Raw genomic sequence first — 23185 nt, forward strand, 5'->3', positions numbered from 1 at the left:
TAACAACGTTACTGGCGGCAAAATTCCAGATCCTGCTGCATCAGAAAGGCAGGCAGGCCTAGAGGCCTCACTGAGGTAGGGACAGGACAGTCCCTTTGCTAACACCTGTCCTGGCCGTGCAGCCTTTTCTGGCAACTGATCAAGTTGGAAAGAGCAAATGGGACAAATGCCCATTTTGTCGAAGAGGAGGGTGAGCGGTGATGCCAGCTCGGCTCAGGCGAAGGGCAGACAGGGCTCGAGCGAGCAGCGATGCCAACTCCAGCCTTGCATTGCAGAGGCAGGAAGGGCTTGAGTGAGCAGTTCTGGCCATCCCCATGCCAGGAACAGGGGCAGGGCTTGGGCAGATGGCAGATGGCTTGGGCCAGGGGGGAGCCATCAGGCTAGGCCCACGCAGTGTCCCGTTTTCCCTTTGGGAAAACCCTACACCAAGGATCTACTGGGGAATGGATTCTATGCCTTTTCCTTCTCTCCATCCCGAATGGAGCAGGAAGTGAAATGGATTACACAGCCACTCCCTGAGGGCTGAAGAGAAGCCAAAGCAGACCACTGGGCCTGGCCCCTCTCCCTCAGAAGAAAACTTGAGCTAAAAGTGGTGGGGAGAGCTTGGGTCTCATGAGAGGTTCTGTTGGGAGGGGTCTGGGTCAGCCCTAGATTCACTAAACCTCCATGGATTTCACATTTGGGTCTAAAACCAGCTGAACGTGCATGGTTTTGGCACAGAAGTTTCATACATCTCTCCTGGCAACCCTGCCATCATCTCTTCTGTAGCTGGAGTGATGCTAAATATTAATTATTTGTATTGCATATCTCCTAGCTGCCCTAGTCATGGAACAGGACCCTATTGTGCTAGGAGCTGTACAGACAAAAAAAAAATGACCCCACCCCGCAAGGTTTTACAATCTGAATATAAAATGAGAGAGAACCTGTGGATGCAACAGCTATATTCTGGTTTTCTTTCTACAGAGTAATACCAGTCTTCAGCTTTTCGTGCTTTTGAGATTAAAATATCTTCATGGTGTCCCCTTTTATTTGTGTATTGTAGGCTACCACTGAATCTACAACTTTTTCTGATCTTCTAGTGCGTGAAAAGTGACTCTAAACAAGGCATAGTGGTGTTCTGGATTTCTCTTAGAAAAATGCATTTTATCTGTAAGCTAACTGACTATGGACGTAATTATAGACTTGCCAATTCAACTTGGGATCTGAAAGTCAAACTGAGCACTTTGTCTCATCACTCGCCAGAGATTTTGTAGCCGAAATTCTGTAAATGACTTATTAGCCAGAACCTATCTAGCTCCTGCTCTCATAGCTAATTAGTTCAGCAGGGCTAATTGGGCTAAAAAAAAATTGTCTATTCAGAGTTACAGATGCAGGTTTTACAGGCAGAAATACAAGGGAATGGATCTGTTAGGAAAGTAGCCATTTTGATGTAATCCTATTTCTGACCAGAACCTTCAAAGAAGGTAAATAAAATTACAGTAAATGGGGCTGAAAAAGCATCTGTGGCATTTAGTCCTGCTCTAGAGATGGGGACTGAGGCTCTTGGAAGGAATTATGATATTCATGTGTATAAATATTGCTTAAATAACTGACAAATAGGAATGATTTGAGTGCAGGCAGTTGTCTGGAAGCCTTGTTTTTCTACACCAGTGGTTCCCAAACTGAGGTTCGTGAAATGTTACAGGGGTTCTTGAGAAAAAAATTCCCTAATGGTGGACAGAGCTGTCCCTAGGGACTCTGAGCAGCACTGGGCCAGCAGCCCATAGCCCCTGGAGTTCCAAGAGCTAAGCAGATCAAAGCAAGCATCTCTATCACACTGAAAGATTGAAACTTCAAGACTCTTTATAAGAAACGGAAAGGGGAAGTGGATTTTTTTGCTGTTATTAAAATTAACTAGGCAGCTAGTGTTTTTAAAAGTATTACGAAGAACAAATTTAAACTTTGTTGTAACGTGCGTTGTTTGCCTGGACTGCTCAAGACCTGAAGGCTTGTGTAGGAGGAACTCTTTGAGTTGGCTTCTTAAATCCCTTCATGCTGTTTCCCATCTGATACTCCTTGATGAAACATAGGAGCCTTGTCTTATAACAGGCTTATTCAAAGTGATACAAGCTACAAAAGTGAGATCTTAGAGTGCTGTCATTTTCATAATGTAATAAAAATACTGTAATAAGCATGTCAAAAACAAATTTTATATTTCCAAGATCACTGCTTTTATCATTTATACTCAGGTAAAGGAGAAAATCCCTGGCAATATTCATTTTTAGGAGGAGGTTCACCAGACTTGACATTTTAGTGAAAGGTGTTCACAGGTGGTTGAAGTTTGGGAGCCACTGTTCTACATCAAAATCTCTGCGCCATCAAGAAGAAAAAAACTCCAGAGAGCTGATTTGTTAAGAATTGGAGCACAGTCCCCCTGACCCTTTATAGGACCACAGCAATACAAATCTGAAAGGCACCAGTTCTTCACACAAGAAGACACATGTATAGATTATTTTTATTGCTTGAAATTGCTAATGCAGTCTGGCTGTTGATGCAGTTTATTGCAATTGTACAGTAAAATGATACCGCTGCATGGCTCGGTTGTATCAGGGGCCCTCATCACCCTTTTTCCAATACTGCCATAACAAGCTATTAAGATCATAGGAGATGAATGTAAAGTGGTTGCCCAGAGACGCAGCGTAATGAAACCTAGAGGGTTAGCATTGGCTTTCGAGGTTAGTCATTCTTGTTCAAAAGCTTCCACGCCCAGAATACCAGTGTTCAGTGATTTGACTAGAATGGTTTGGATGAGAGTAAGAGGGAGTGGCCGCCCCTCCGTGTCAATCTTGGAGGAAGGCCACACCCCCTCGCTGTCTTGTACCACAAAAGGCAGTCTGGAAAAGGGGGTGGGGATTAGCGATCTTTGGCACCCAGGCCCTCTGAGCTGGGTTGGGCAATAAGCACTCTGAGGCTCAAGCCCTCAGGCAGGGTAGAGCCCCAAACAGTCTACAGGGCTCTGGCCCTCAAGCAGGGAGGGCAATAAAATAGTCTAGGGCCCAGATCTTATGGCAGGGCACCAAGCTCCAGCCCTCAGGCAGGGAAGAGCAGTACAGGGTCTAGCGTCCTAGTCTATCGTCCACCAGAGCTAACACAGGCCTCCTGACCTCAGGTGGGGAGGCTGCCACCCCAGGGATGGAATGGTAGGGGGGCCTGGGCCCACCCTACTCCCCCAAGTGCTAGCCCAGAGCCCTAACAGTGGCGGAGCATTCTGCCACTGGGTCAGCCGGGATCCAGCCACAACACACTGACCTGGGTTCAGGCAGCCAGACTACAGTCAGCTGTCCCTGGGCCACTTCCTCCCCTCCCCTCGGGCTGTGCCTGGATCCAAGGGTCATCCTCCATCTCCCCAGGGTACGCCACCAGTGGTAGTCCCAGCAGCTTCTCGGTGTCTGGAATGGCGGGACTCTCTGGAAGCTCAGACAAGTCCTCGGGGCAGAAGAGGTCCTCCTCAGCATCCCACTCTGGCAGTAGTGGAGAAGCATCTTTCTCCCGCAGCAGCTCCAGCACAACTGAGCTGTCGGGCCCGCCTTTTATACTTCCTGTTCCTGTCCCGCCTCTCTGCTTCTGGTAGGGTGGGTGTGGCCTTCCTGGTTCTGCCCACGAGGGGGCAGGCAGTGGTCCCTCCCTGTGAGTCTCAAAGGGAGGCCACGTCCCCTCACTGCAATGAGATTCTATGTTCGTCATTCAGAGAGATTAAAATAACCACATTTACTTCTGTAGTCCAAGGATTAGCAAACATCAATATAATTAATTATTAGTATATAATTTAGTTTTCAGCCACCAGTTTTAACACCATTCCTCCAAGTGTGAATGATCTTGCCAGTCCAGTTCCTTGTGTAGCCATTAATCTCCGTAGAATTCCTCTGGCTACCCAACCAGTATAGATATTTAAAATGAGACAAAATTCTGTCACGGACAGGGCATGTGGCTGCTCTCTGCAGTGGACATTCCTCTCCCCAAGATAGCTGGAACTTCATCATCCAGCCGGAAACATTCCTCCAGCCTGAAGAATGACTCCCTTCTCCTTAGCACTAGCTGAAGTCGATGGGGGTAATGACCAGAAGGGTGTTTCCCTGCACCCCCTGGCCAGGTGGGCTCATTCTTCCCAATGATGCTGCCTATGTATCAGGATTTCTTTGAACGTAAACTGTTAAAGCTGATGTCAGGTTGGACCTACGTATTTTTGTAGCTCACAGGAGCATTGACTGAACTTAAAATTTAGAATGTGGATTTGTAGGTACCTAAAATTGTAATAATGTGGAGTCATTGCTACAGAGATGGGGGAGCACTCTTCCAGAACTGGGACACAGCACTGCTTCAGGGCACTGCAATAATGATTCTTTTTTGTGCATCGTGATTGCTGATACCAGAGAAGATTTAGACAGTGACTAGCCAGAATTAGTTTCTGTAATGAGTCGCTAGTGCTACAGGTGGCACCCAATAACTGTACAAATAAAATTCACACAAGGTGCAGGGGATAGAATGATGGGAAGTTATAGATATATTAACTTTCTCTTGGTAATGCTGTATGTTTTATCTGTGGCAGTTTTTAACTTGCGGCCAGTGGACCCCCGGGGGTCCGCAGACTATGTCCAAGATTTTCCAAGGGGTCTGCACCTCCATTTGAAATTTTTTAGGGATCTGCAAATGAAAAAAGGTTGAAAACCACTGATCTACAGCACCAATTTGTGGGTTTATACAAAGTAATTGATCTCTCTTCATGTGTCCCTCCATTATAAAATAGGTCACATTTTGAGCATAGACTGCATAATACCTCTGTTTAAAAATGCATGAGCAGTATTCTCAACTCCAAGCATTCGGAAAGCGAGTTGGGGTCTCCCAAGATCATGAGCTCTGAAAAATAATAAAGGCTGGGTCTTTTTTATTATTGTTACCTTCTGGTACTGGAAGCACTGGGGCTTTGTGTTCTCTAGCTTTTCTCTGCAACAATGAGGGCTAGAAACTTAATTTAAAACAAAATAAAAGTTGAGAGGCTCATGTAGTCATGCGAATCCAGGGGAGATGAGATTTGTGATTAAAACCATGGGAGTTAGCAACTGCGCAGGGCCAAATCCTGCCTCCCAGAATATGTGACTCAAGAATGGGCGCACATGAGATGCACTAGGCTAAGCTTCCTGCATTCAGACAGACCCCTGTGCAAATTGTTCCTGCTAGTAGCACACCTATACAGGGAGGCTTGGTCAGCACCATATATGGCCAAACGTGCAGCCCCTGCCCCTGATTCCCATGCAGCTGGCTGGAACACCCGACCCCAGGTTCTGGTCCGTTCAGTGGAAATGCCTTTACAAGAAACGTCCCTGCATTTTAGAAGGGATGTCGACACTCATGCTTCAGGGCTCCACTAGCAGCCTGGGGCTAGGGGTACACCTCCCTGTATGGGCAGGTAATCCCATAACTGTCTAGTGCAGGGTTTGTTGCCCCTTGTGTCTGGTATTGGCTTCTGTCCAAGACAGGCACTGGACCGCTGGTCTGATCCAGTCTGGTGATTCCCATGTCCCTAAGTTTGTAATAACCTCTGTCTTCTTCAGGTAAATGGAAGATCTGGAGACTAACTTATTCCAAACACGCAAAGCCCGTAGAATAGAACAAATGGTAGCAAGATGGCTCCGTCGATCTCGGGATAGCATATCCAGGTAACTGCATTTTCATGAACAGGATCTTTACTAGTCGGGTGCTGAACAATGTTTAGGGGTTTTCAGTGAATCAAAAAGTTGAAAAACAAAGGCATTTGGGGTCAAACTAAACGTTTGATTTGCTCTTAAACAAAATGCTTCATTTTGAATTTTGAGCATTTTTTAATGTTTTTTAACTAAAATTGATGGAAATTTGAAAACCAATTTATTTCAAACCAAAATGTTTTGACTTTTCAGAATTTGGGGGGTGGGGAGGCAGAGAGGATTTGACACTAACATTGGTGAAATAGACACACATGCGCAAAACATTTCTGTGTCGATCTGTATTTTTCTCCCAAAAAAGTTTTTGGCATGTCTGAGTGCTATAAAATTACGATAACGATGGATGTATTCTGCCTTTAAAGGAATTTGTTTTCTAGATTAGTCGTGCCATAATGTGTAACATACCCAACATTTGACATAAGAGGTCATTCCGATGTTGGGTATACCCTATCAGAGTGAATGCCATCAAGATGAGAAGAAATCTGTTAGGCTCTCTCAATCCCTTAGCAAGGCAGAATTGCTCCTTGCAGTACTTTTTTCCAGCTTTTTTGCTGTCTAGTTTTAAATGCCCTATACTTGAGGGGAGGAATCTTATCTTAAAATTTCCCACTTACCATACTAATACAGCATTAAAACAGAACAGAATTTGTTCTGTCTCCATATTCCCAGGCCTCCTAGAATGTGCAGCAATGGACCAATAAACCATGCGATGTCACTTAATGCTATTATAGCTTATCCATTAAGTATTATTTGAAAAGACATAGTGTATCCTTCCTGTCTGGAAAATCTGCTCTAGCTCGCTGAGTTTCACTCTCTCCGCTACTCCCACAGCACTCGAAAGGGAGCCATCAGCAAAACTCTGCCTGTTTAGTAGGGAATGACGTTGTCAGGTGGTGCGTGCAGGGAGCAGGTGGTGTATTCTGGATCTCTAGGCCGCGCTGGGCATAGGTGGCTGAGAAGGTTCCTCCCAAGCTTTCCCTTCCATCTGTATTGGTCGCTGCCACCCTCCAGACAAAGTATGTGCTGCCATGTGCATAGCAAGCCTCTTTAGGACATACTGCTTGTGATGTGTTTGTCATCCCCAGGGTGCAGTCTGGGAGCCGTGGGAACCGCTTTGCCCCCTAACCATATAGCTGGGCTGGTCTCTCTCACACTGCTCTGCTGGTGACTCAGCCAGCCTCTCCAGGCCCTGTTATCACTCAACAGGACAGCAGGTGGTGCCACACACCCAACTGAGCGACCTGAGTGCTTTAGCTAAGCCACTCAAGGACAGATAGAAGACAACAGCCAATTTCTTAGCTCCCCATCCTTGCACCTTTCCTGAAGTATAAACCCAGTATTATACCATCTTGCACTGCACTGGGATTTGTACAACGCAAGCTCATTAATATAGTTGGCTTTCCCCTTGATGTGGGGAAGATGTGCAACAGCCTTTGTTTACAGAACTGAGATTTTTCCCAGAACTTCACGCAAAATACACTGGTTAAGATAAAACATAAAACAAGTTTATTAACTACAGAAAGATGGATTTTAAGTGATTTTAACTGACAGCGAACAGATCAAAACAGATTGCCTAGCAGATAAACAAAACCACAAAGACTAACATGCTAGATAGATAGGGTTTGAATTAGCAATTTCTCACCCTGACTGATGATACAAGCAGCCCACCACGTTTCCATACACAGGCTAGAAATCCCTTTAGCCTGGGACCAGCACTTCCCTCAGTTCAGTCTTTGTTCCTCAGGTGTTTCCAGGAGTTCTCTTGTGTGGGGAGTGAGGCCAAGAGATGCTGTCACTCCCCTCCTTATATAGCTTTTCCACAGGGCGGGAACCCTTTGTTCCAAGCTCAGTTCCCAGTCTAGTTTGTGGAAAAAAACAGGTATCAAAATGGAGTTCAGTGTCATGTGGTCTGGTCACATGTCCTTACATGCCTTGCTGAGTAATAGCAGCCATTACTTATTGGCTGGCTGAAACGTTCACAGGAAGGCTAAGCTCTTCCATAGGACATTGGCTTTGCTGATGGGTAGGGCCCTATCAAATTCATGGTCCATTTGGGTCAATTTCACAACCATAGGATTTTAAAAATTGTAAATTTCATGATTTCAGATATTTAAATCTGAAATTTCATGGTGTTGTAATTGTAGGGGGTCCTGACCCAAAAAGGAGTTGGGGGGGGTCATAAGGTTATTATAGGGGGGTGCAGTACTGCTACCCTTATTTCTGCACTGCTGCTGGTGGCGGCGCTGCCTTCAGAGTTCAGCAGCTGGAGAGCAGCAGTTGCTGGCCAGAAGTCCAGCTCTGAAGGCAGCGCCGCCGCCAGCAGCAGGGCAGAAGTAAGGGAGGCATGGCATGGTATAGTCCCCTTATTTCTTCACTGCAGCCTTCAGAGCTGGGCCCTTGGTCAGCAGCCGCCACTCTCTGGCCGCCCAACTCTGAAGGCCGCAGTGCAGAGGTAAGGATAGCATGGTATGGTATTGCCACCCTTACATCTGTGCTGCTGCTGGCAGGGCGCTGCCATCAGAGCTGGGCACCTGGCCAATATCTGCTGCTCTCCAGCTGCCCAGCTGTAAAGGCAGCAGCACAGAAATAAGGTTGTCAATACCACGGTCCCCCTAAAATAACCTGGTGACCCCACTGCAATTCCCTTTTGGGTGAGGCCCCCCCAGTTTGAGAAACGCTGGTCTACTCCATTAAATCTGTATAGCACAGGTAAAAGCACACAAAAGACCAGCTTTCATGGTCTGTGACGCGTTTTTCATGGCCGTGAATTTGATAGGGCCCTACTGATGGGCCATCAGAACTGTCCAGCTTCTTCATTGTTGTACTTGATAGGCTAGTTTTGTGTGTTACCCAGAGCAGGCACATTGGAAATACAGACACATAGTCAATATTCATAACTTCAGATCCCAAAATGATACATGCATATAAATAGGATAATTGTATTCGGCAAATCATAACTTTTCCAATAAAAGCAGCAAAGAATTCTGTGGCACCTTATAGACTAACAGATGTTTTGGAGCATGAGCTTTCGTGGGTGAATACCCACTTCATCAGATGCATGTAGTGGAAATTTCCAGGGGCAGGTATATATATGCAAGCAAGCTAGAGATAATGAGGTTAGTTCAATCAGGGAGGATGAGGCCCTGTTCTAGCAGTTGAGGTGTGAAAACCAAGGGAGGAAAAACTGGATTTGTAGCTGGAAAGCCATTCACAGTCTGTTTAATCCTGAGCTGATGGTGTCAAATTTGCAGATGAACTGAAGCTCAGCAGTTTCTCTTTGAAGTCTGGTCCTGAAGTTTTTCTGCTGCAGGATGGCCACCTTAAGGTCTGCTATATAGACTCAAAGAATACTTTCAGGACAACACTGAACAGAGCACTGATACACAGGTACCCTCCCACCAACAGCACAAGAAGAAGAACTCCACATGGACTCCTCCTGAGGGTCGAAATGACAGTCTGGACCTATACATTGAATACTTCCACCGACGTGCACAGGCAGAAATTGTGGAAAAACAACATTGCTTGCCTCATAACCTAAGTCATGCAGAACGCAATGCCATCCACAGCCTCAGAAACCACCCTGACGTTATCATCAAAGAGGCTGATAAAGGAGGTGCTGTTGTCATCATGAACAGGTCTGACTACCAAAAGGAGGCCGCCAGACAACTCTCCAATACCAAATTCTACAGGCCACTTCCCTCAGATCCCACTGAGGAATACACTAAGAAACTGCGCCATCTTCTCAGGACACTCCCTACACTAACACCGGAACAAATCAACATACCCTTAGAGCCTCGACCAGGGTTATTCTATCTACTGCCCAAGATCCACAAACCCGGAAACCCTGGACACCCCATCCTCTCAGGCATTGGCACTCTCACTGAAGGACTGTCTGGATATGTGGACTCTCTACTCAGACTCTATGCCACCAGCACTCCCAGCTATCTCTGTGACACCACTGATTTCCTGAGGAAACTACAATGCATTGGTGACCTTCCAGAAAACACCATCCTAGCCACCATGGATGTAGAGGCTCTCTACACAAACATCCCACACACAGATGGAATACAAGCTGTCAGGAACAGTATCCTTGATGATGCCACAGCACAACTGGCTGCTGAGCTCTGTGCCTTTATTCTCGCACACAATTATTTCAAATTTGATGACAATATATATCTCCAGATCAGTGGCACCGCTGTGGGCACCTGCATGGCCCCACAATATGCCAATATTTTTATGGCCGACCTGGAACAACGCTTCCTCAGCTCTCGTCCACTCACGCCCCTTCTCTACCTATGCTACATTGATGACATTTTCATCATCTGGACCCATGGGAAGGAGACTCTGGAAAAATTCCACCACCATTTCAACAGCTTCCACCCCACCATCAACCTCAGCCTGGACCAATCTACACGGGAGGTCCACTTCCTAGACACCACGGTGCAAATAAATGATGGTCACATTAACACCACCCTATACCGAAAACCTACCAACCGCTATGCCTACCTTCATGCCTCCAGCTTCCATCCTAGGCACATCACACGATCCATTGTCTACAGCCAAGCACTGAGGTACAACCGCATCTGCTCTAACCCCTCAGACAGAGACCAACACCTACAAAATCTCCACCAAGCATTCTCAAAACTACAATACTCGCACGAGGAAATAAGAAAACAGATCAACAGAGCCAGACGTGTACCCAGAAGCCTCCTACTGCAAGACAAACCCAAGAAAGAAACCAACAGGACTCCACTGGCCGTCACATACAGTCCCCAGCTAAAACCCCTCCAATGCATCATCAGGGATCTACAACCATCCTGGACAATGATCCCACACTTTCACAGGCCTTGGGTGGCAGGTCAGTCCTTGTGTGGCAGGCCAGTCCTCGCCCACAGACAACCTGCCAATCTGAAACATATTCTCACCAGTAACTGCACACCGCACCATAGTAACTCTACCTTAGGAACCAATCCATGCAACAAACCTCGATGCCAACTCTGCTCACATATCTACACCAGCGACACATCACAGGACCTAACCAGATCAGCCACACCATCACCGGTTCATTCACCTGCACATCCACCAATGTAATATACGCCATCATATGCCAGCAATGCCCCTCTGCTATGTACATCGGCCAAACTGGACAGTCTCTATGGAAAAGGATAAATGGACACAAATCAGATATTAGGAATGGCAATATACAAAAACCTGTAGGAGAACACTTCAACCTCCCTGGCCACACAATAGCAGACCTTAAGGTGGCCATCCTGCAGCAGAAAAACTTCAGGACCAGACTTCAAAGAGAAACTGCTGAGCTTCAGTTCATCTGCAAATTTGACACCATCAGCTCAGGATTAAACAAAGACTGTGAATGGCTTGCCAACTACAGAACTAGTTTCTCCTCCCTTGGTTTTCACACCTCAACAGCTAGAACAGGGCCTCATCCTCCCTGATTGAACTAACCTCATTATCTCTAGCTTGCTTGCATATATATACCTGCCCCTGGAAATTTCCACTACATGCATCTGACGAAGTGGGTATTCACCCACGAAAGCTCATGCTCCAAAACGTCTGTTAGTCTATAAGGTGCCACAGGATTCTTTGCTGCTTTTACAGATCCAGACTAACACGGCTACCCCTCTGATACTTAACTTTTCCAATGACACCTCTCATGACACCTCTTGTACAAAATGCATCATAATTATGTCATCATCATACCGCTATGATGAATATGGGGTGTAGTGTCACACCTCTGATCTCCTGGCAATGGATGAAGAGCAGCTTTCCTGACAGAGTGTCTGAGATCCATCAGTGCCTTCCAGGCATGAAGCTTCACTGGCACATCTGCAGCCCTAGCAGAGCTAGGACTCAGTCTTGAGTAGCCCCATTCCTATTTTGGAAGACGTCCCAGAAGGCCGTTTGTTTGTCTTGAGGGCTCACTCCCCAACACCATGCTCTTCATGTGCCTGCAGGTGCTAGGAAGGCTGACGAGGTGACGGGAGCTGCGGTTCGTTCGGTATGCTAATGTCAGCCCGTTCACTGTCTCCATCTCATCAGAGGCAGCTAGCACATAGAAACATCCTCGCCTATGACTGAGCTAGGGACCTGGGGCGTGGCCAGATGGCCAGGGCTTGTCCCGGATCAGACCAGCAACACTGGTCAGCTTTGCCCTTGGCTCTGTGTTAGGTCCCCACTTACTTCTGGGTGCTTGGGTGGAGGCTGTGGCCATGGCCGTGTTGTTGTTTCCATCTCTCCTTGGTGAGGAGAGTGCACCCTTTGGTTTGGACATGGATTTTGCTACCCGTATGCGCACCTTAGTCATCCACAGGCCAGGCTTTGGCGGTGCATTCTGCATGGGGCACCCCTCCAAGCCCTTTTAAGATTGGGGCTTTGTCTACACAAGAAAGAGTTTGCCAGTGGAGCTATACTCCCTAGCGGAGATGCAGCTTATACCAACAAAGGCGTTCTTTTGCTGGTCTAGTTTATACCAGTTCCCTGAACAAAATAAGCTGTACCAGCAGGAGGACTCTTTTTGTAACTTCATGTACCTAGGGCCGCCCAGAGGGGGGCGCAATTGGGGCAATTTGCCCCAGACCTCACAAGCCCTGGCCAAGAATCCCTTCCCTGGCTACTTACCCGATGGTGGTCCGGGTCTTCGGGGGCAGGTCCTTCAGTGCTACCGAAGACACGAAGCGAGGGAAGGACCCGCCGCCGCAGACTCGGAGCGCTGCCCAGTGAGTACAAGCACCGCAGTGGGTGGCGCCCTTTTTATGTCCAGACTCTCACTTTGCCCCAGGCCCCCTGAATCCTCTGGGCAGCCCTGCATGTACCCTAGGGCTCCTGCCAGCATAGCTCAGTTGGGCAGGGATCACACCAGACACAGGTATGCTGGAGAAGTTCGTAGTATTGACCTGGCCTAATGCATCTTCGGAATGTGAATCCACTTAGTAAGCGATACTTCGTGGCGAGAGCATGTCACATCAGCAGTCTGCAGTCTGCACTGGCTCTAGCTGGATTCAGGGTGGAGTTTCAGATGTTGTCTTTGACCTGTATAGCCCTAAACAGTTTGAGACATGGTTGCCTCTTCTCTCTGTGGGACACTGCTGTGTGATCAGCCACGGGGCCTGATCTGACAGGGAGATGGATCTAGCAAAGAGTAGGACGGGCTACTGGGCAAGTCCTGTTTTCTTGGGCTTTCCTTAGAGGAGAGGTGTGAGCCAGTCTGAGGCAGGAATGCTTATGCTTTGGGGGGACCATTATTCTCAGTCTGGGTTGATGTTTATTTTCAATTCCTCTTGCACGTGTTCAGTATTTGTAAAAGCCCCACCGCACTTTAAAAAAGCGATGGTGACCGCATGGACAGGGTTCCATGTCCTCGTAGAAATCATCACTGCGTCAAGGTCTGCTAATCCTCAGCTTTTGCTTTTCCCCCTTATCCAAATGATCAGGGGCAGATCTTCAGTAGTGGACGTCCCATCTGATGGCCTTAACCAGCCTGTAACGCAAGTGAAGCTCACAGTCACTGTACACAAGGATTTGCTTCTCGGTCACTATGGCTTTGAGATTTCACCAAACCCTCCTCTTACCATCACATCAGTTGCTGCAGGTAGGAATCATTCTCTCCCCTCCCCCTGCATAAGTGCCTGGGAGAAGCTGCCTGGGGGCCATGAACAGCTGGCAGGAATCCATGCTGATGCACCCCCAATAAGGCTGATCGGGTTATGTCCATTTCTAGCAAGGAACCGGCCTGAGATGAGAAGCTTGGATCTGGATCTGAACTTTTCCAGGACTTAGCAAGCTTTGGCTCTAGCCTTTCTCTCTTTATAATGGTGGTAGAAGCGGTGTTCCCAGGACAGCTCCGGACTGTGTAGCCCCATGCGTCCTAGAGTCAGAGAGTTTAAGGCCAGGAGGGACAACCAGATTATCCAGTCTGACCTGCCTCCGAGAGGCCACTAATACTACGCAGCACCCGCACGCCAAACCCTCTGCCCCTTGTCAGAGTTTACTGCGGAACAGTCTGCTGCTGTGGAGAGAGGCCTCTCCCCCTTCAACCCAGTGACTCAGGAGTATGTTCTGCTGCTTGGACTAGCTGAATAAGCAATTTCTCACCTTAAACCATCTATCGTTCAGCACTTTGAAGCAGATTCATTGACAGGGTTCTAGAATTATCCTTAACCACAGGCATAGTGAATTCACAGTTAAAGTGAAACTTAAAAGATATCTATGCTTGTTAAGGGATGGAAATACACAGCTGCGGCACCCACATAGCTTTAATTTTCCCCTGGAATGCCATCCTCAGGGGGAGACAAACAGTGTCTTTGAAACTGTTTCATCTAATATGAGCCCACAAACACACAAATGCCGTAGTCATAATTCTTTGCCCCTTGTGTGATGTCATCAGAGGGCAGAGTTAGGGTTATTTGGTGCACTGCAGATCTTAGCAAGTTTGGAGTTCTCTTAAATTTAACTGTGAATCATGTACAATCATAATAAATACCTCTTAAATGTAAACAGACTGGGTGCACTGCATCCTGCTGGGATTGCTTTGAGGGTGAATCAGTGGAATGCCCTTCTTCATCCTTTCTTCCACCTCTCCCACCCTTCCCACTCTGGTCCGGCATTCATGGGGAAGGGCTTTGTCACGGCAACATCACTTCTCACTAATGCTTCCCTCTGCCGTTTTTCCCAGCCCAGCCCTGCTCCTTCTCCTGCTGGCATTCCCCTGGTATCCCAGGCACGGTCTCCGATGGATTCTTCCAGCCCTGGGTGCTGGATCAGCCTTTGTCAGGGGCTGGGTAGTTCGTCCAACTGAGCAAAGTTGGTTGTAGGAGTCACTGTCACCGGGCCTCCCTGAGTCCCCCTCCTCCAGAGGCCTCGGCCAGGAGCAGCCAAGAAGGGCTGGGAAGGGTGAGTGAGCCCTTACCTTTAGCATCCCCCCAGAAGCCAGAGGAAGCCACATGAGGTCATAATCTTGACTTCCATGGAGCCTGGTGTCCAACCACCCTGGGCACAGAGCTGAGCTGGGTTTGGCACCGGTGGCACCAGGCTGCGTTTGTTCTAATAGCATTCGTTCCTCTTCACCTTGCTGATCATGCCCCAAGCTGTGCCGCTCCATGATGCTTACCCCTCCCATCTATCCCTGCCTCATCTCCTTCCCCCATCCATCTGCATTCCCCTTCTCTGCCTGTGCCCCATCTCTACCTCCCTGCCTTGCCCTCACAAATCCATGCCGCACCACCAATCCTTCCTTTGCCATCCCTTTCCTCAGGTGACCTCTCTCCCACCCCACCCACCCTGCCCTGCTGTCAGCACCACCTCATGTTAGCTTCCTTCCCCTGGTTCCTCTGCAACGCACATGCATGTTCTGGGCCTGAGCCAAAGCCTTCAGAAGTCACTGGGAGCTGTTCTGCTGATGTCAGTGGGCTTTGGATTAGATCCTTTGATTTCAGCGGCAAGTCATAGACTCTGAGACCAGAGGGGACCATTGTGAATTGGTTACTAGGGTTATTAACTCTGGCTGTTAACTGTAGTTGGAGCTATTGACTGGGTTGAGTGGTGACTCAGCTGTGAGTCACCACTCAACCCAGTCAGTAGCATAAGTTTTCAGTTGTGGGGGTATGGGGGAGAGAGCTTGTCCTCACCATCTGGGGCTGGAAAACCAAATGTAGATGCTCCACTGAATAGCAGCGCCTTCGGTTGTGATCTGCACAAGCCACAGGGAAGCTGTTTTGAGCGAGTAGCTGACCGGCTGCTGATCTCTGCTAGGAAGCACAGCCGATGGGAAGCTGCTGCCCGGTGATCATATCCTCATGATAAACAACGAAGCTGTGGAGGACATTTCTATTGAGCAGGCCGCTGATCTGTTAAGGTAGGATCCTGTGGATGGTACTGGCCACTCCTGGAAACCAAAAGGGCAGATGAAGATTTAAGAGCAAAGTTCTAGAACTCCAAACCCGCAGCTGCCTGGCAGCAATCGCAATCCTGGCTTTTCACAGTGGAAATTCCACTGGTCATTTCATAGCAAGTGCATCATTCGCAAGAGTGGGATATTTCTCTGTGAGTCTGAACACAGCTGTGCAAGAGAAACTCTCGTTTCCTGCAAATCTCTATCTCATGTTATGTGGGTTATGATAGTGCTGAGTCCAGCCCACCCCAAGATCAGAGTCTCATTCTGCTGCACACAGTCACACCATCAGTCTGTGAAGTTTGAATGTGTTAAGGTATCCCCTGTACAGTCACAGTTGCCTGTGGCTGTGGAAACTGCTTGATGTCCTGTCTGGGCGGCTCATTGGCTGCAGAGATTGAACATGGAGCCTCTAGTTCTAGAAATATGAACTGCTGCTGCCCATGCTGGAAGACCAGTTACATTAATCAAGGCTGTAAAACAGGCTCATCCACCTTTCTCTGTGGCCCAGCCACCACTAGAGGGGGACGGGGCTCCACACTGAGCGGGCATGGGTTACACTCTTGATGTTAAAAACTCAGCTAATGTTAACACAATTTTCTCAACAGAGCTGGTCGGAAAACAGAATTTCTGTTCCATGAGGAAATCGATGTTTGGGGGGGTGAAAAATTGTTCCAAATTGAAACAAAGAGCTGAAATTTCCCATGGAACAAAAATTCCCCAAAACGTTGATTCCGGACCATGGAAATGTTTCATTTTGATAATTTCTAAACTTTATAATATGTCAAATATTAAATATAATTTACTATATTTAATGCATATGTGATGGATTCGATTTAATATAAATCAAAGTCCAAATGAAATTGATCAAAACAAAGTCAAGATGAAATGTTTTTACCTTCCTGAAATGGAACATTTCTAAATTGTCACAACGAAATGAAAAAGTTACCATTTTGTCAAAGTTGACACATTCCCAGAACTTTTCAGTTTTGGCGAAACTCCATCTTCTGATCCAACAGAAAACTCTTCCACCCAACATTTTCCAACCAGCTCTACTCCTAGCAGCGAAAGCATCTTTCTATTTAAGGTAGCCTGCGCTGGGTGGAACACAGCCTTCTTTGTGACCATTGCCTAGCCAATGCTCCTCCCTCCCACCCTGAGAGCTGGTAAAACAGAAACATGCAGGGGGCAGTATATGCTATAAAATTACTAGAATTGGTTTTAGTCTGAAGGCAGCATTTTGTTCACTGCTACACTCGGCTAATTGTATTTGTCTATTACAGGGAACTGGAAGACTCTCTCCTCCTTACTGTTCTGCGATGCACTTCGGTAAATTGAATTTCTCTAACCCTTTCACTAGAACTGCTCCTTTGCAACAGGACGTTAGCCCCAGGATGGGTAACAGGGCTGGGCCCACAAGTGGGGGAATGTACAGGGGCTCCTCAAGAGTGCCTGGCCTGTTTCAGAGCACAGCGAGGCTGTGTGTGGAGTGGGATATCAAAAGCTGTAAAAGAGCTGTTACTCATTGCAATGCACACAGCTGTACACACACCTCTTTGGGGCCTGGCGCTGCCCTTGATGAGTTATTCCAGCAGCATTTCCTCACAGTTCTTCTGTTTGGGTGCAGTGTCGGGGGATCATCCCCCCAGCCCTGCTGGCCTCAGGAGAGCTGCCAGAGGTAAGGGCCCTCTGCAGAGAGCCATGGGCCTCCCCGTTGCTGCTGAGTCCCCACAGCCTGGCTCCTTGGCAACAGGGCTGTGAAATCATGGGCTCTCTCCCTAGCGAATGCCCCAGAGCACCCATGCAGGTGATGGGGGTCCCACGGCGGCATTATCGTGCACTGGGGAGTGATGTGGATTTATGGGGGTGGGATGCTGCTGTGCCCACCCCCTGCAGGGCCCCAAGAGCCACGGAGACGTGTGTTGGAGAGAGCTGGTGCAGGGGACGCAGGCGTGCCTTAGAACTGACACTGCACATGCTTGACCTGGAGTTAGGAGCAGGGGCCATGTTCGTTGTCTTGAATGGCAAGCCGGCACTTGTGCGCTCACAGTAATGGTCCTGAACCAGAAAAGACTGCCAAGGTCTTGAGATCTCCATGTCCAGTGAGCAGAGAAAAACATCTGTCTGAAGATCGTGGCACTTCTGAGAAGAGTCTGATTTTTTTTTTTTTTCACCTGGGATAAGCCTAAACTCAGATCTCCCTGGGACATGATCGCCTTTTCTTGCTACATCCCAGTCCCTGACTGCCAGAGGAGGTCCTGCTGTCCTCTGCAGTGAGTGCTCAGCTGTGCAATCAGGGAGCTCCGTAGGGGGACCCTGTGGCCAGGTGCCCTGTCACTGAATGCTACTTTAAAGCTCTTGCGGTGGTCAAGCTGCTTTTTTTTTTGTTTTCAAACCTATTGGTTCAATTTAAAGGTTAGTCCTTGCTGTCCAGGCACTGTGTGATCATCCATCACAGCCTAAGGAGACGTCTCCTTGGAAAGGTGAATTCCTGAAACGCATGTTGCCGTTGGTTGTCTGGCCAATCTCAGATCTTGCTGCTTTCAGCTGCTAAACCTCCTACCTTGTTTTCCCCTCCTACTGGGTGGTTCTGTGGCTCACTCCTCCCCACCCCCCAAATCAGGAAGCTGGCTCTCACACCTGTGTCCTCCTCCTTCCATTAAGGCTGAAGCTGTGTAGTGCTACCCAGGCCTTAGGAAGAGAACTGAAGTGTTCTGTTAAAACCTTTGCGTTTATTGCTGATTGGTTTATTATGAGGAAATCTGGAAAGGACGGACTGCCTCCCGGGATGTGTTTATCTAAATGGATTGACAGATGTACTAAAGCAGAGCTTCAAAGCAAGGACAAAATTGGGATTGTGCCTTTTATGGCTCCCTATGATGTACGAAGATGGCCTGAAGTGTTTGGGGGGCCGGGGTTATGTTTTAAAAAAAATCTTAGAAGTATAAAGAATGTCAGGTCTGCTTTTCCCCCGATTTGCTGGAAGAGTCACTAGAGCTCTCAGACTCAGAGTGTGAGGTTTCTCAGGCCTTTTCTGAACATGTGATGGGGACGGAGTCTTTTATCAGACTTTTTTCTCCCAAGTGTTTCTCAGCTGGTTGTTACACAGGCATTAACGCAGCTTTAAGCAGGCTGAGTACACAGTCACTCCCCCCTCAGTTAATCTGGCTTCCCCTGTGTGGGATGTTAAAATCCTTCCAGGGCTTTGACTGGCCATGGCATCTTGCAAGAAAAATGAGGCAGACGAGACCTGAGCGCTTAACCTGAAAAACCAAGCGAAAAGAAATAATCCCTTTTGAAAGAGAGAAGTGCGGAGAAAGGGACGGGAAGCGTTTTGCAGGCCTTCACATATCAGAAAGAGGCAGCTAAGGCACAAACCCATTTTTGTTTTTCCTTTGCAGGTCACTTTAAGGACTCCTGCAAATACCCAAGATCAACCTTGGCTAGTTGGGGCAGGCATTCGCCCCTAAAAGCCCTGCTGCCCACTGAGCGGAGAGCTACTGCCCCCGATCACTAGCTACGTAACAGCTCTGCTGGGGCCTCGTCTTTCGCCTGCTCTGGGCACGCTAGAAGTGATGGTTCAGGTCTCAGGGCCTCCACAGATACATCCTGGAGTGTCTGTTCTCGTTCCCTGGCAGGACGCTATACAGGTCCCATCGGGATAGAGAATTACCTTGTTCACTTGGAGAAGAGACTTTTCTTCCCTAAATGTGAATAGATTTTCTCCAATAAACAAGATCATTCTGTAAAGCGCTTACATGTAGTGGGAGTCTCATAGGAACATAGCAGCATCCTGAGAGATTGCTGTGCCGGATCAGATCGGTTAGGGGGATGCTAACAGCTACTCACCCACCCCTTCCACACACCCCAGTGCAATTAGGAATTCTCACCATGTGAAAGTAAATAAGGTCAGTACTGGTGATTCAGCCTGCAAGTGAATTGTTTATCAGAGATTGTATGTGACACCTAACCAGCTCTCTAGGCTTTTCATAAGCACAAACAATCGCCTCATCCTGGGGCTTGGCTACGGAATATCTTGAACATGGATACGTATGCGCCGCTGTGGGCGTGTTCCTAAATGTATGCAACTATCTAAAACCTATGTAAATTGACAGTCTGCTGATTGGCTGTTGTCGAGTAACAGGACATCTTTGTGGTCATGTGACATCTTTGACAAAACCTTTCTAGATCAGTGGTTGCCAGTCACTCCTCAGTGTGCCAGTAACACCAGCCTTATAAAAAAACCCTTCCCGGTGCCCAGTGCTTTAAGGATGAGTCACTATGGGAGACCGTGGATGTCACGCAGGGTGAGCCTGGATTAGGGGGCCACCTAAATTCAATTGCAGGATGCAGCATGCCCAGTGACATGGGAGTCAGTGGGCACTGGCTGGCAGCCCTGGGTCTTTCCACTAGTTAGACTGGCCCAGGTTCCCCAAAGGACTACGAACCACTTTTCCAGGTCATAGAGACCTACAGCACGTCTTGTTCTCATGGTCAGCAGCGGCAGGTCACGTTACAAATGCAGCACTGTTGTTTTTCAGGGTGGTCCTAAGTCGTCATTTCTTACGGCTGAGAAGAGGGCGCGACTGAAAACGAACCCCGTCAAAGTGCGGTTTGCCGAGGAGGTGCTGGTGAACGGACACACTCAGGTCGGTGCGGTGCTGTATGAAATGGTTCACAAGAGCTGCTCGGTGGCAGTGCTGGCTGGCTCGAACTACGTTGAGCTAAATGGGCAATTGCATTGAGCACAGTTAGGATGGCGCAAATGCTGCTGAATTACAGAATAGAGTGAGTGGCCAAGGAAAGACCCAGGATTTTGGTTACTACATGTTGCTACCGTGAATGCACTGGAAACAGGTGCTGATTCCTGTAGTTCTTCCATGCTGAGGAAGTAACCTCGGTACCTCCTCCTGTCCCGTGGCAACCGCGATCAAGTTTGAGTCGTATTGTCTATTGAATTTTGCACCGTATGTTTCCTTAAAGGTGTGTTGACAAGTGACCTGATGTAACTGAATTGTGTTTTGTGTCTCTGCTGTAACTTTCCTAAGGGCATGTCTATATTTAGATGGCTACAGCAGCCCAGTGCTTCAGTGTCGAAGCTACCACCGCCTATGGGAGGGGATCTCCCGTCAGCGTACGTAATCCACATCCCCCAGAGGCGGTAGGATGGTCAATGGAAGAATTCTGCCGTCCACCTAGCATTGTCTACACCAGGGTTAGGGCAGGATAGCTACATCTCTCAAGGGCAGGGGGGATTTTCACACCCCCGAGACACGTAGTTATGCTGATGTATGTTCCTAGTGTGGACCAATCCTAAGATGTCTGCAGGACTCAGACATCTGCCTTCCTGATATTTCATTTACAGAAGTATCCAGTTGTCATATCCTGTCTTGAAATATGAAACGCACTTGGGTAGCTCAGTCGTACAACAACGTACGATAACTACAGTTTCAGGCAACTCGATACATACCGAGTATGCAGCATGTCTGTATCTCCATCTGTCTGCAGCTCAGGCCAGGGAAATGTGGCAGAAAAGGATACTGAGTTGGAACGCTTGGGGAGCCATTCCTGGCTGTTAAAGGGAAATCATGTTACATTTAAAAAAAAATCTGTTAAATAATTATTCTTAAATTTGTCACAAGTAGGTTAGCAAAAGGACCATTTTTTTGTGGCCCCAAGTTTGAAACTGGCTTCTCTCGCTTTTCCCTTCAGAACAAAGACATGTGTCTGAAGTGCCCCACCCCAGCCAGGCCCTTTTTCCCTTCTCAGAGTGACTGCCCTTGTGTCCCATTTCCTCCCGTGCCGAGTTGATCTGGCTCAGCAGAGCACAGTACTGGCTCCCGGAAGGAAGTTCAGCCAGACACACACACCACCCCCGTGCCTCAGGTGTTGAACCCTTGTGCGAACTCTGATGGCACCTGGTCCTGTCTCCCTTGGCACAAAGATAAAGATGCTGCTGGAGAATCAATCCCTCTACAACTCTGGCTGCCCCCTGGGCATTTCCAGCCAGTTGGGCAGGACCCTGGGCACACATTGCCAGCATGCTTTGAGCACCTCAAACTGCTGTTTAAATCCCTAGCTTCCCAACGGCCTGTTCCCCGAGGTCCCTCATAAAGGGATGTTCATATGCTGATGACCCATTGGACAGGGGAGAGTTCTTCCCACCAGTAAGGCTGCCAGCTACCTAGGACTCTCCAGACACTGGAATTGTATCCTTCCTGCCAGCTGTTGCCAGATGTGCTGTGGTTTCTGCTGCCACTGAGGAAAGGATCAGATCTAACGAGAGCAGGAGCCTGATTCAGGAAAGCATCTCGGTTCAGTACACACTTAATCATGTGCAAACTTCTGGTCATGATTCTTAGGGACATCCAGTTTGTATTGCAACTAGTGCAAGATTGGTTTTGACAGTGCCAGCAATGTGATTCCTGAAGAGGCATTCCCAGCTGTGAAGCTGCAGCCCCTGCTTTCTGTGGAGTCATTTTGGAGATAGATGGCAGGAGAATCCACGAATTCGTCAGCCATGAACCTTCTCATTTAAATGACAGCTAAGCCAGTAGTCTCCTGATATGTGCAGAGGAACAATACGGTTGCAAAACACTGGTGCAGTGAGACGCACTTCAAAACGAAGCCAGGCTCCGCAGTAAAATATCAACAAAACCGAAATGTGTTTAGTATGTCTCTGCTTTCCTGGAAAGCAGCTCTCCCTGCAGCAGATTAATCCCTTCTACGTTCCCACTCCTTTCAGATAGAAACTGGGATGAAAAAGCATAGCATCCATAATGGTTAGTGTAATTCCAACAACTACGTAGCCTTCTGCTTTAGGACCGGGACTGTTACTGTCCTCTTAATGGAAGGTCGCTAACTGAGCTAAACCCCATTTGGAAATAACCCAAACGCTCCCTCATGCAGCTGAAATCTGAAACTCCAGTTCTAGAGCAGGAATTATTGATGAGACCACAAGCTTTCAAGCCTTCATTTTCCAGGGTAGATTTGGGTTATATCCTCCAGAGCAGAGCTCTGCGTGGGAGACAGGTTGTGCAAGGGTGAACATCAGTACATGTTTTAGATATATTTGGGAGTGTAGACCAAATCCTAAACTGGCGTAAATCGGTGTAGTGCCACTGTACTCAATGGAGCAATGACTGTTTACGCTAACTGAGGAACTGGGCCTACGTTTTTAGAATTAATTTTTAAATAGTCTACAAGATTCTGCCAATAAAGAGTAAAATTATCAACTTGGCTGGACTAGCAGAAAGAGAGCCTAAGGGTGGAATATAATCATTACATATGTTGAATGTAGCATCCGCAACAACATGTGGTTTTTAATTTGTCCCCAAGCTCTATATGTAGATTTCAAGATGACTTGTGAGCTGATGTTACAAACCAGCAGTAATGTTTAATTTATGCCAGTAGCCTCATGGGTTAGATCCTCATCTGGTATAAACTGGCATCATTTCAATGAAGTCAATGGAGACATGTAACCCAATGGGTTCGATTTACCCAGCTGAGGGTCTGGCCTCTTGAGGCTACTAATGTGAGACCA

At 47.8% G+C, this 23185-nt stretch overlaps 1 protein-coding gene across 4 annotated transcripts in view; it reads left to right on the plus strand.

The window, feature by feature from the left end:
- FRMPD1 (FERM and PDZ domain containing 1) overlaps nt 1-23185 on the plus strand; it is a 68811-nt gene that overhangs the window by 28193 nt on the left and 17433 nt on the right. For 3 of the 4 annotated variants that reach the window (XM_050943026.1, XM_050943027.1, XM_050943029.1), the window contains exons 2-6: nt 5589-5693; nt 13187-13344; nt 15504-15606; nt 16926-16971; nt 20184-20291. In XM_050943026.1, the coding sequence (XP_050798983.1) occupies nt 5593-5693; nt 13187-13344; nt 15504-15606; nt 16926-16971; nt 20184-20291 (516 nt within the window). In that variant the 5' untranslated portion in view covers nt 5589-5592. Of the gene's footprint in view, nt 1-4063; nt 4130-5588; nt 5694-13186; nt 13345-15503; nt 15607-16925; nt 16972-20183; nt 20292-23185 lie in introns of those variants that run through there. The other variant, XM_050943030.1, reaches the window with a different exon arrangement.

Source organism: Gopherus flavomarginatus, chromosome 3, assembly GCF_025201925.1.
Source record: "Gopherus flavomarginatus isolate rGopFla2 chromosome 3, rGopFla2.mat.asm, whole genome shotgun sequence".
Taxonomy (NCBI): Eukaryota; Metazoa; Chordata; order Testudines; family Testudinidae; genus Gopherus; species Gopherus flavomarginatus.